The sequence below is a fragment of the Anser brachyrhynchus genome, assembly GCF_964034855.1.
Source record: "Anser brachyrhynchus genome assembly, chromosome: 11".
Lineage (NCBI taxonomy): Eukaryota > Metazoa > Chordata > Aves > Anseriformes > Anatidae > Anser > Anser brachyrhynchus.
In genome coordinates this window covers 22,493,315-22,507,069 of record NC_137706.1, presented here as the reverse complement: position 1 = coordinate 22,507,069, position 13,755 = coordinate 22,493,315, and the positions used below count along the sequence as shown (strand labels likewise).

At 42.2% G+C, this 13,755-nt stretch overlaps 1 protein-coding gene across 4 annotated transcripts in view; it reads right to left on the bottom strand.

Moving 5' to 3' along the window:
- Positions 1 to 119: 119 nt before the first annotated feature.
- The window catches only part of TP53BP1 (tumor protein p53 binding protein 1), a 49,114-nt gene continuing 35,478 nt past the window's right edge, over positions 120 to 13,755 (bottom strand). For all 4 annotated transcript variants that reach the window (XM_080551645.1, XM_080551646.1, XM_080551643.1 and 1 more), the window contains 11 exons: positions 12,846 to 12,998; positions 11,264 to 11,550; positions 10,748 to 10,924; positions 10,112 to 10,533; positions 9,792 to 9,983; positions 6,966 to 7,169; positions 6,177 to 6,389; positions 5,482 to 5,576; positions 2,051 to 2,250; positions 1,091 to 1,236; positions 120 to 468 (listed from right to left, as the gene is read on the bottom strand). In XM_080551645.1, coding sequence (XP_080407771.1) covers positions 281 to 468; positions 1,091 to 1,236; positions 2,051 to 2,250; positions 5,482 to 5,576; positions 6,177 to 6,389; positions 6,966 to 7,169; positions 9,792 to 9,983; positions 10,112 to 10,533; positions 10,748 to 10,924; positions 11,264 to 11,550; positions 12,846 to 12,998 — 2,277 coding nt within the window. In that variant the 3' untranslated portion in view covers positions 120 to 280. The remainder of the gene's footprint in view (positions 469 to 1,090; positions 1,237 to 2,050; positions 2,251 to 5,481; positions 5,577 to 6,176; positions 6,390 to 6,965; positions 7,170 to 9,791; positions 9,984 to 10,111; positions 10,534 to 10,747; positions 10,925 to 11,263; positions 11,551 to 12,845; positions 12,999 to 13,755) is intronic.

The window sequence follows — 13,755 nt, the reverse complement described above, 5'->3', positions numbered from 1 at the left end:
TTCTCTGTAAATGAAACAACTGCAATAGCAATTTGAGGTAAATTGAGAGGATAGAAGGAATGGATTTTAAGAATTTCCCTCAGCTGAGCAAGGCACATAAATCCAGATAGAACAGGAGATCCAGTAGCTACCACAAGAGATTGAACATTTATTTTATGATAAAAGTTCAGCAGATAAAACTATATACAGTAATCCATGCACACTGTCCAATTACACAAACATTTAAAATCTGATTAAAACAAGTCTGCACAACAGTGGGACAGCAGGGCAAAGTTTTAGTTTAGTGGGGGACATAGTCATGTTTATATTTCGGATGCTTGTTGTAGCCTACTCTCTCCCCAGAAATAAGGCTCTGGATCACCCACTCCTGCGAGACAACAGGCAGACGTAATGCTTCTGCACACTTCAAGACAACAGCTGGGCAGGAAAAGTCAGTCACCACCACATCATAAACACCCAAAGCAATATCTGCACAGGAGGAAAGAGGCATCGGTCAGGCTAAATAAAAGAAAAAGGATCTTTCCTTTCAGCAGCAGATCAGTGTGTTTCACTGCTATGGATTTCTCTACCACCCAGTCTCTCTCATTCCTAGCCCATGAATTCTCTTTGTTAGAAGACATGCTTTATAGCAAATCTGACCTTGCAGGTACATTTGCTCTAGTCCAGACAGAAATTAACAGAAAACTAGTAGCCAAGATTACAGGCAGGAGTAGATAACTATGAGTCCTGACCTGCGGCTGCATTTACTAAGGCCTACATCCCATATGGAGAGGAAAAGACAGTTGGGTATGTACACAGGAATTCAGAAGGACATGGAAACTCAATTTTAGTGGCCTGGGGAAGGCCCAGGAGCAATTCTTGACTAAGTTTCCCCTTTTAACATAAGCTGGAGGCTGATGGTTTGTATCCTGAATTGCTGCAGCATATCTTTCACTGGAAGGTAGATCTCAATCAAGCAGACAGCTAGTGTCAGCATTTTGCCTTCTTTTATAGACATCCTTGCAAGCCATCCTAAAGGTTTTAAGACCATGCTAGAGACCACAGTGGCACAGGATTCCCAACTACTAGGCCTGAGAAAGCCATTGAGTACCTTTGTTGTGAGCATTTGAATAATGCTGTCTAACCGATGTTGCTCCCCCTGTCATAAGGATTTCAGACCACAGATCCAGGAAGTTCTGCTGCTGGTCTGACACCAGGAGAACCTTCAGGTTATGAAATGGATTTTCTCGGGGGTGCCTGTGGAAGAAAGGTAATTGCAGATTGCTACAAATACCTGATAATCTGAGATTTTATTTGAAGACCATTATCTACTTCCCCTTGTCACCTTACTGGCTTTCATATTAGTTTTCTGAATATCTTGTATACAGTGACCTGCCCTCTTACCACCACCCCAAAACACCTGGAACAATTCTCTATTTATAGGTAATAAAACCAGAGCTAGACCACACTGGCAATGTCCACGGCAGCCTAAATTCAGAGTTGGGCTAGCTTCCTCCTTGATCCTGAATCACCTTTCCTGTGCATGTCCAAAACACCTCCACTTTGACAGGGCTGAGCAAGATGGCATCAGTCTCCTGCCCAAAAGCCTACAGGGATTTGAAAACTGCTTTTGTCTGTTCCTCGCCTTACCTGAGAAGTTTGACCTGACAACTGTTCTCTTAGAACAGACCTTCTGGATTAAATTCTACAGAAAATACAGAACCTGACTTCAAAATGTGCCAGCTCTCCTTTATCCATTTCTGAGCAATTAGAGAGGTCAGCCAAGTGCGTGGGAAATCTTGCCCGATTCCATCTTCCTTAAGAGGAGACTGAAATCTTTCTTCCCAGGAGACTTTTTTGTGCACATGGCAGCCACCTTGGCATTAGAGGTAAATCTAAGGAAAGAGGTGGAAATGCTGTTTCTATCTGGAAGGGAAAACGTGGGGAGCAGTACTAGGGACACCTTCAGAACCTGCAGTATTCGAGAGCCTCCCAAGCATAACGCTTCTCTCTCCTTACTTAAATCCTCAGCCTGTGCACTCAGACCGTGGTTATTACTTATGGCACTTACCATTCTAGCAATTTTTGCTCCTGGAGGCTATAACCAGCTGGCAAAAGGTAATTCCGGTAATTTTGAAGCTGGTTAGCATGACAGCTATCATGGACCCAGATATGAGACACACAAGGGATTCCTCTGGCAAGGCACAGTAAGTATTTCCGAGTTCGACAGTGTTGGTCCGCAATTAAAAGACACTGATATGCTGCATTACACTTCAGGGGAGATAGAAAAGACATGTAAACTGGAGACAAAGTGCTTGGAAAAAAAGAGCTGTTGAAGTTATCTTACTGCTGAACACTAAGGAAGAAAACAATCAAAACCCTGCTTTCACAGCTGTATTGCGAGAAAAGCAAATTAGATAAACAGATTCTGAGATCAGAAGTACCTATAATAATCACCTATTCCAAGCTATGTAGTACAGGCAAAAACTACCTAGTAAATTTTGTATAACTCTGTCTGCCGCTTCAGATAAAGGAGGAGATTCATCATTTAAATTGTTACTCTAAGTCAGTAGAGAAGACTGCGTCTTCGAGCAATGTGCTCCAAGAACAGTTTACCTTTTTTATTAAAAAATGGAACCTTATTTTCTGACTTGAGAAAAAGTATGTATATAATAAAAAAACCCTACCATCTGCCTCAAAGTCTGCACAATGTTGTTCTGGCTTTGCCTGCTATTTTATGTTCTCCACATAAAACTACAGGAAAAGACTTGTTCTGGGAGCCATCATTACTTGTAATTTCATCATCACTACATCATACAAAGCTTCGATACAGGTGTGCCCACATTATTCACGCCTACGTATTTCACATATTATCTAATCTGATCCATCTGCATACCAGATCCCTCCTTCACAAAGAAGTTTGCTGCCTCCACAGGGCTTCAGGGATGCTACTAGGAAGCATCTGAGCATAATACAGCCTTCAGACTATTACCCTCTCCTTTTTCAAGTGGGTACCAACAACACAGCAACAGGAAGCCTGAGGTCTATCAAGAGGGACTTCAGGGTCCTGGGGAGAAAACTAAAGGACTCAGGAGCACAGATCATGTTTTCCTCAATCTTCCCGTAATAACAGGGAAAGACGGGAAAAGAAAGGTAAGTCCAGGTCATCAATGCTTGGCTCCAAGACTAGTGCCTCTGCAAGAATTTTGGGATTTATAATCATGGAAGAGTCTTCAAGAATAGAGGTTTGCTGGGGCCTGGTGGGACCCACCTGTCTTGTTGAGGGAAATGTTTCTTGGCCCATAGCCTAGTGAGACTGATTGAGAGGGCTTTGAACTAGGATCAATGCAGGAGGGGGATACCATTAGGAGCACTGAAGTTAAGCCAATGGATGGTGGGTGTAGCACTGTCTCATGGCGGCAAGGCTAACAGGAGCATCTGTGCTGCTCCAGAGAGCACATCTGATATGCTTGTATACCAATGCAAGCAGTATGAAGAACAAACAAGACAAGCTGGAAGCTTCTGCCCTTTCCCAGAGCTATGATGTATCTGGTATTAGTGAGATTTGGCAGGACAAGACCCACAGCTGGAGTGCTGGGATGGAGGGCTATCAGAAGTTCAGGAAGGATAGGCAGGACAGGCGAGGTAGAGGTGTTCTGCTGTATGTAAGGGAGAGATGAGACTATATGGCCATTGCCATTGGGGATGATGCCATAGAGAGCCTCTGAATGAGAATTAAGGAGACAGATAGCAAGGATGCCATTGTGGGTTTCTACTATCGACCACCTACCCAGGACAATGGCACAGATGAACTACTCTATAGGCAATTTGGTGAGATTTCTGGATCAGTTGCCCTCATCCTTATGGGACACTCCAGTTTCCTAGACATAAACTGGGTATATCATACCACCACAACAAGCAAGCCTGGGAAATTCCTAAAGCATCTTGAAAGTAACTTCCTGTCACAAGTACTGAGGTTGCCAACTCAGAAAAGTGCACTCCTAGATCTGTTTGAAATTAGAGATCCAAAGTCTTCTCATATATAAGCTAGCTGTTGACTAACTAATCATTCTTCAGATGGGAGGGAATACTTTCATCTGATTCTTGAGGCCTGGTCAGATTCTGACAAAATTGTTTTTCATCATATAAGTAGTTTACCAGTTGTAAATCCGTTGCTTTTCAGTTTCAACTGCTCTGTCTCCCATACCGTACTGTAACAGGAGCTATTCTGCACATCCCATTTTACTTGACTCCTATTTAAACTATGCAACATTTCTCACGGAGACAACACTGAAAAATGCTGAACTGTCTCTAGTTGCCCAAATCCCCCAGGAAATGCCCTAGAATTATTACCATTAAATTACAATGCACTGTATTACATCGGAAGTATAAGTTGCTCTTTCCTATGAGAACTGTGCTTAATATACTGATGGTAAATTTACCTGTTATTCATCAGAAGTACCAAAAGAGAGGAAGATGAAAAAAGGGGAGATGGCTCTATAGGAGCCTTCCTGTACATCCAGTTCATCTCTTCAGCTTACTTTTACAAAGCCAAACACTGACACTGAAGAAACACTTGTATGCACGGAAAAGGGTAAATGATGCTTAGCTTCCCCACCATCTATCTTGCCTAAAAGAATTCAGTTTTTCATCATTCTACTGAAAAACATTGTAGACGGTGCTGCTCTTCAGGAGGGACTCAACAGGCTGGAAAAATGGCCTGACAGGAATCTCATTAAATTTGACAAAGGGAAATGTTAAGTACCACACCCAGGTAGGAGTAACTCCATTATTAGTACATGCTGGGGACTGATCAAGTGAAAAGTAGCTTTGCAGAGCAGGACCTGGGGTTCTGGTGGAAGACAAGATGAATATGAGCCAGCAGAGTGTCTTTGCAGCAAGCCAACCAGCATCCTTGTCTGCGTTAGGAAAAACATTAAAGCAGGTCAAGGTTGGTAATCCTGCTGCTCTATGCAGCACTGGTGAGACCACATCTGCAGAACTGCATTCAGTCCTAGGTTCCACAGTACAAGAAAAGACATGGACAACCTCGAGCAGACCCAGCCAAGAGCCATTAAGATGATCTAGATTTGGAGCATCTGATATACAAGAAGAGGCTGAGAGAACTGGGCGCATTTGGCTCAAGAGGAGATGGCTTAGGTGGTCTTACCAGAGCATATTAATAACTGACAGGAGGGTGTACAGAAGATGAAGCCAAACTATGCTTCGTGGTATCCACTAAAAGGACAAGAAGATACAAACCTAAATACAAGATTTTTTTTCTTTAATTGGGGGTGGTCAAACACTACAATAAGTTGCCCTGTCAGGCTGTGGAGTCTCCACCTTCAGAGATACTCAAAAACCAACTGGACAATGTCCTGAGCAACTTACTCAAGTTGATCCTGTTTTGAGCAGGGGGAGTGGACTAGACAATCTATAGAAATTCCTTCCAATCTCAATTATTCTGTGACTATCATCCTAAACTAATACACAAGTCGTTACCTGGGTTTCATTAAAGTCTTCCAAGATATAGCCAGCTCCTGCTCGCAGCTGTTGTGCTATATAATGTTTGTTGTATGGAGTCATATCTAAAAATTCTAGAACAGAAATAGAAGGTTAAATTTTTGGGTATAACCTGTCCGTGTCCATACCCTCCTCAGTCTTCACAACTCTCATCCATTCTAATAAGGGATCCCTTCCCCCTTCTCCCAAGTACATCTACAAAAATCCTCAGAGGAGTCCAAAAAAAGGACAGCAGGGAAGGAAGCGCAAGGATGGCCTAATTAGCTAAGTGAGCACTTGGTGGCTTTCTTCATGCCGCAGTTCACTGCATGAAACATGACTTTAGCGAAGGCAAACTGCAGCAATCCATTCATGCTTTCAAGTCCTATATTTCTCAGCACTATCCCTTTTCTTAAAACCTTCCTTCTTATATTACACTAGTGATATATTCAGAGTCTGCTTATCTTTCTGTCATACCTTTCTTAACTTGCTGAACAGCCTTATAATCACCACTGATGTTTGCTACATTTCAGGTTGTAAATTCTCTAAGAGACTGACAGTTAGCTCCTTTCTGCAAAGGATTAACAAGCAAAAGGGAAAAACACTCACATCAATGCCTAATCAGACAAAATCCAGCCCTTTTCCTAAAGCAACAGCATTCCACTTGGAAATGTAATGGGTAAGGTTCGCCTCACCTTCTTCTTCTTCACTACTCCCTGCAGGACCATCTGATGTCTTCTGGCGATTGACCAATTTGTCACCGGGTGTTGCCATGGTGAGAAGAAAGGCATAACCCAAAAAGAGTGTCTTATTGTGGGGCAATGGTCCATGATGGTCCTCCAGAACTGGGGGATCTACAGTGTCTACACCTTCACAGGTGCTCACAAACTCTCCTGCCCTCACAGCCCCTGTGGGGAGATGGAAGCACCATGAGTCTCACAAGTCAGGTTCAACACAAAGACCTGTGGAATGATTTGGGATGTGTTCAATTTCAGTTGTTTTACTGGAGAAGAAAGGAAGGCAAGACTTCGTTATGATTACGCTAGGATAGGTTGGCATCTTTTACCCGTATGGCTGCAAAGAATCTTCAAATCAAAACCCTAGTGACTAATAGAACAATGTTTGACAGTTTGTCAATACCCTGAAACAAAGGGACCCTTCACAGCATTAACTGTGAAGGCATATTAGGACTGACTAAACAGGTAAGAAAGAAGAGAGGCATTAAGGTCAGAACAACATGCTGTAAAGAACACTTCTAAAAGGCAGAACTGAAAACATGTCAGATAAATACTCAGACTGTGCTAAAAATATCTCTGGCTACTGAATGCATCCAGGGATAATCTATCTCAAATCCTACAGGGCAAATAAGCAAAAAGTAAGTAAGATGCTTGTGTGAAGTGGAAAGACCAATTACAGAAATATTAAGGAGGGGGAAAAAAAAAAAAAGGCTGATAAAGTTTAAGAACAGAAAACAATGTTCTCACCAGGCTTTATTGTTGCTGACTTGCGGCCACGTTTAGCTGGGGATCTCTCTTCTTCAGAAGCAACAAGCTTCCTCTTACCAGACAGCACACCTGGTGGGATGCGTGGACTCTCCAGCCCTTTACGAGTGGGAGTTGTGCTACTGCTGGAAGTGCTGGGAGAGCCAAGGTTACTACGTCGCTTCCGTTTCCCCTCCACAAGATTATCTGTAATATAGTATGCAGAGATTAACAAGTGATTTTCATAGAATATTCGAGTTGGAAGGGACCCACAAGGATCACTGAGTCCAACTCCTGGGTCCACAAAAGACCACCCCAAAATAATATTAATTAAAAAAAAAAAAATCAGAGCATGCATCTGAGAGCATTGTCCGAACGCTTCTTGGACTCCTGCTGTCACCTACCCCTACCTATTTGTCCAGAGATGGCTACACTCAACAGTATCTAGAAGGTACATACTACCACCCTTAGACAGAGCAAAACAGCAGAGAGGAAAAAACAAAAACAAACAAAAAAAAACCATTCTCGCTTGCATGTCTCTTTTCTCAAGCCCAGTACTCTTCCAGTCTCTTTTCCACCCAGCATAGCTGAACAGTTTATATGACAGCAGCCACCTCACCTACCAAGCGTAACTGAGTACAGTAAGCACCACTACCCTGGAAGCAGGTTGCTCTCCACAAGCCAGTCAATACCACTAGGTTTCTGAGCAAGAGATAAAAACAGGAAAAGGGTCTCAAAGATCTCATTATAGAGTATAGACCAAAGGAACATGACAGATTTTGTTTTGTGCTCAGTTTCGTATCTGTACCCACCTGGTCACTTGCCTTCAGTTTTAAAACACCTTTTTTTACATTAAAGATTTTGTCCATTAGACATATGTCCTCTGGCCATAGCCAGAGGAATGGGCTTGCTCTGTTTCAGATCAATAGACAACAAAACACTACGATCGACAATCACAAACACTTGATTCACAACAGGAAAGGCTACAATTGTAAAACTAAGTACTGCTGTAACAAAATGCAAGCTGCAAAGAAGTAATGGGCATCAGGCTCTCGAAAACCTTGGCCAGGCTCAGTCATAGGCTCACCCACATGCCATAGGACAGGTGTTAAGAGACTGAAGGGATCAAAAAGGAAAATGGCAAGAAATAATATTCAACAAACATGCTGTCACCAGAAAGCTTAATAAGTTATTTGCACGTGTGATAGAGAGGAACGTAGGGATAATGGAAGAAGGATGAATTAATAAGGTAATCCAGTGCTTAGCAAGTCATAGCGAGGAATTCAAGTCTGGAATTGCTAAATTACAAACAGCTGCACGTAATCTGTTGCCTAAAAATCACCTCCATAAAAAGGTACACACTATAGTACTAATGAAACATTTTCTTAACACCTCCAGCATAATCCAGAGAACTACAAAATGGTAGCTTTGTGTTTTTTGGTTTTTTTTTTTTTTTTTTTTTTTTTTTGTACCAGCAAATTCACTGAAATGATAATAAGGATCTGGGAGATTCATGAAGAAGTGAGCTGGTGGGAAACAAAAACTTATTTGTATTTATCATCTTGAATACATTAGCATTCTTTCAAAGAACCAATGAGAATATGGATGATGATTGATCTGCATGAGTGACTGGAGTTGTTGTTTTTAAATAAAATGTATGTGTGTGTACATATATATATATATATATATGATCTTACCAAAAGCTTCTCTATAACTTAAAGTTACTAAAGCAAACAGGAGCAATGTCCTCTCATGTATTAATAACTGGTCATCACAAAGGATGATCACTGGGCAAGAATACATGGAACAAAGTTACTTATATAGCAGTTCAAGTATTTGTGTTCGGGCATATACTGCTCAACATGTTAATAAGATATTTGGAAAGGAGAGTGAATTGTGAGATAAAGTCTACTGATGATACAAAATTACTTAATGCTTTTCCAAACTAAAACTGACTACAATGAGCCACACCGACTGTGCCACTACAACTCTGTTTTAATGCGTCAGACAAAATTCAGGTCTGCTGCTAACTGATAAAAACAATGGTCCAGAAGCAGCCTCTGATCCAAAAGATTCAACACTCTGGACTACTGAAAGGCTGTATTAGACCAAAGATCAAATCCAAACTTGTTTTCCCTGCGTGATCTCCCCTAAGATACATAAAAAAGCTGCTGTTTGAGGCTGTACACAGGGTTACAGGGTTAGATGGATCTTGATCTGGCTCAGCGCAATTTGTAGGTAGTTGTCAATGAACTCCACGAACATGTGAGGAGCGGCTGAAGTTACTTGGTTTGCTCAGCATGAAGAAAACAATACTGAGGGGAGACCTCATCATGGTTTACAGCTTCCTCACGAGGAGGAACAGAGGGGAAGGCACTGATTTCTCTCTGGTGACCAGCAAAACGACCCGAGGAAACGGCTTGAAGCTGCAACGGGCAGTTCAGGCTGGTTATCACAAAAAGGTTCTTCACTGAGAGGGTGGTCTAGCAGTGGAACAGGCTCCCCAGGGAAGTGGTCACAGCACTGAGCCTACTGGCGTTCAACAAGCGTTTGGACAACGCTCTCAGGCACACGGTTTGATTTTCTGCATGGTCCTTTGGGGACCCAGGAGTTGGACTCGATGATCCTTGTGGGTCCCTTCCAACTTGGGATATTCTATGAACTCTGAAAACATTTTTGAATATCCGGAAAGATCTAAAACATAGGTAATTGGGATCAGGAAGCAGAAACATCTCAAAGGCACAAGATGTGTAACAACATAGCTCCAGAAGAAAAACAGGAGCACTTCAAACTACATAGAGTCAGCAGCTCAACAGCACCTCCCCTTACCGAGACTGATGTCAGCTGCCTTCGTCAGGGGGGTGACAGGTTCGTAAGGGCCTAGCCCAAACTGCTCCCGGAGCTTATTTCCTTGTTCCAAAGACAGGATAACAGCCATTCGTTTGTACCACTTCCTCTGGCCTTCCTTTTCAATGCAATAATATAGCTCTCCAGACTCTTTCCGGTGTCCTTTCACTACGCCTGATAAGACAGCAAATGACACCTGTTAACTGCACCTAGGCTTCCCATCCTCCTGAACAAACACCCATCTTCCATTGGATTCAGCAACTCAAGAGAACCCAAGAACTGACCTCAAGCACTGCTCTTACCTGCACTGAAGTACTCATCCTCTGAGAGTGCAGTCACCTCAGTTTCCAGTGGGATAGGGTCACACAGTAAAATATCTTTTCCTAGCACATCACATTCATACCCATCATCAAAAAGCAGCTTGTACTTCCCTGCGCCAACATCTTGGGTTATCATTCCAGAATAGAAGTACCCATTTGAAGACCACTTTGCTACAACCCTGAGGCCCACAAAGCTGCTCCCAGAGGATGAGTCTGCACAGTCTGAAGGACCAGTCACCACTTGCAATGGGATTTCTGGAGAGTCACTTCGACGTAAGGCACAGAAGCCAGAAGTGTCAGATTTCTCCCCTCCGTCTGGCTGGCGAACTGCACGAACAAATGATTTCTCCTCAGGTGATGCTGTAGTTGAGAGATCCTCTACACCTGGAATTCCAGCTAAATCTCTGTAGGAAAGACAAAAGCAGACCCAGAAGGATCAGTAAAAACAGTTACTAAACAAAGAATACTTAAGACAGATTCTTGCTGCTGCTACATGCTATCACCAAAAACTAGCTCCTGAAATACTTAACTCTCCGTGTTCTCTGTCACACTAATACAGCAGGCCCCCCTTCTCTTCCTTGACAATATTAAAATTACAGACGGCTTTTTCCAGGGTACCTTGTTGCAGTTGTTCGAGATGGTGGGCGGCCTCTTCTTCCTCGCCCACGAGGTGTAACAGGTGCTCTGCCACCCTGACGAGTACCAAGCACAGAGTCCTCCTCTTCCTCACACAGAAGTGCTCCTGTCTGGCTAACTCTGAGAGGAGATGCTGGCTGACCAGATCCTTTCCTAGGACTAGAGAATTCATGAGTTCAGTTAACCATTCTGAAAAGAGTTATCACCTCACTATATCACTCCATTTTCCCTGTGATCTGACAACTGGACAAGAACTTTGCCTCATCCTTCCTAAACTGCTAAGACCTAAAGCAAAGTTATGCATCACAAGGAAACAACCATTACTCCTTCAGGAAGAAAAGATGGGAAAGCAAAGACTGTTCCTTATTTCTGTTCATCAAGACAGATCCTTCCCTGAAATTTCTTGGTTTGGGGTCTACCTTGCTTCACATTTCACCCAAGCCAGCTGTTGACTTCTGCAAAATACCTTCTCTTCCATTCTCGAGGCTCTGCACGTACCTTAGTTTTCCTAAGATGCCTCGGCCAAGGGGTAAAACAAACTCTCCAGTTTCTGCACCACACATTTTCCCTTTGACAGCTCCAGTTCCTCGTGCTGAGCTGCTGCTGTGTGTTGCAGAGTGACCACTGCTTGCTCCACTGGATGTGCGGTGGAGGCTTGAGGCTTTAGATGAGAAGGAGCTGACATCGCCAAGGTCCCCTGAGGTCAGTGATGAGCCCACTGCTGTTCTAGAGGAGGATGTGTCAGTCTCACACTCCTGGCACTCCACTACAGGCTCCTCAGTTTCCTTAGAAGAAAAAAGAGGCCACTTCAAAGGTGATGAACTTACTAGATGGAAGCTACATTGTAGAAACACCAGACACAAACAAGTTGAGAACACATTCATGAAATTGAAGACAGCTATGCAGATTGAGTCTGGACTAACCAATGGTAGACAGCAGCTCTCTCCCTATAGGCCTGTACCTGTGCTCCATACGAAGAAGTCACATTAAGAAATCAGTCACCAAGACAGAGCTTGGATGGCTTTGATTTCAAAGCCAGAAATCAGCCTGGCTTTGAATGATTTCCACCCTTTTAGAGTGTAAGAGTGCAACAACTACATGAGACACTATCAGCCTTTGGTTACTAATAATACAAGATCAAAATCAGATGGCTGGTCATTTGGAGCAATTCAAGTTTTATGGATATATAACCGTTTGTGAACACAATACTGGTATCAAATGTTGGTAGATAAATTGGAAATGGTTATATGATTACGATTACATAGCCTATGAAAACACATTTAAGAAAATCTAATTCTCTATTTTAATATTACAATAAGCAATTTTGTGTGTAGTGTCAAGTGTGAGAGCATAAGTAACCGAACTAGTTTATCCCTTTGTGCCATTACTCATTGTAACAACACAGTTAGCACAAGACACTTATGTTATTTACCTGCATAGCAGAATAGCAGTAATGTGTTACTGCTAGCAGGCTGATATGTTTACCGTATATATCGTATCAGCATTTGTTGACTACCCTTTGAGTTTCCCTAAAGATTTTCCAATAAAGGAATGGATTGTACAGCAATACAAGCATAGTAAAAATAGGCTTATTTTTTTTATTTCAAGATGCTTTTTGGAGATCTCTTACAGAATCTGGTCGACATGACTCAAAACCCCGTGGACCACAGGTGAAAGATAACGCTGAACTGCAAGACAGGCTGAACAGTCTTACACAGTTCAATTTTACAGGTAGAAATGATTTTTGCTGACTAATAGAATTTCTGCCCATTCTGAAATCTCTGCTTTGTCAAAACCCCAATAATTTTACAATAGTGAGAAGCATATTATAAAGTCTTTTGTCCATTTTTGTTTCGCAAAGAAGTGTGTCTTCAGAAGGCAGTAACAGGAATGAAATACACCAGCAACAAACACACAGCTTTCAATGTGCACTAAATGGTCTACATGTTCACTCATTGAAAAAAAAACTTGTCATCACAGCACACTGGTTTGCTCACTCAACTCGTTTTCTGCAGCCACAACACAATTTATTTTTTCAGCCAACATATTAGTATATTTAGCCCTGAAAACAGGAACTTACCTCAACTACCTTTCGTTCCACCTCTGCGCCATTTATGTAGTAAACATCTGTGATAACACGGGTAACAACAGTGCGCACCTCTCGAACAGTTCGCATGTGGCGACGCTGAACCTGGCCTCTGGGTGGGTGAAGAAGGTTAAATTCCTCCTCTCCCTGTATAAACAAGACAAAGTAAAATGAAAACAAACCACAACCAGAAGCAAATAATTTCTGTGTACAGTCATCTCTGCAGTACAGTTTTTTCTAATCACATTTGAGTACTGCGGTAGGGAACCTTTCAGTATCTTGCTGCAAATTAGATGCAACAACATGAAAGACCCTGAACAAGGGAAAATTGAACACATTTTGCTCACTTGTTGAGGGGCAGAGGAAGGGAAATCACAGCAGTCCAAGGAGGAAACACCAAACTGGCTTAGTATAGCTTCTGATATTCATTCAGTGGGCTCTCAGATCACATAACTATCACACAGTGGATTTATGGCCCTCTAACCTCCTATTTCCCAGAGGATGCACAGTTCTTATTTCAAGTCTACAAAAGATCATTATTCTAGTCTTTATATTCAGAAGAAATATGCAAGCTGTAACTTCAAAGCAGTGATTTTTCTTGAGTCTGCAGCAAACTTTCTGAAATACTAGTTCAAAGTTAATTCATCTTGTTAGAATGTTTAACTAGAGGAGCTCTCCCCTGATGCGTTTATCCATTGTCACTGGATGGAGCAGCAGAATAAGCTGCCAGTTCACTGGTGCAAATAGGAGGCATCAAAGCATTCTTTCCAGATTTCATACAACTTCCTCCTCCATCCAAAAAAAATTTTTTTTTTTTTAATAGCATTAACCACGTCTGGACACACACAGACAGACACAAAATCACTTGCCATATTTTCTCAGAAAATATCAGGACATTTACTTC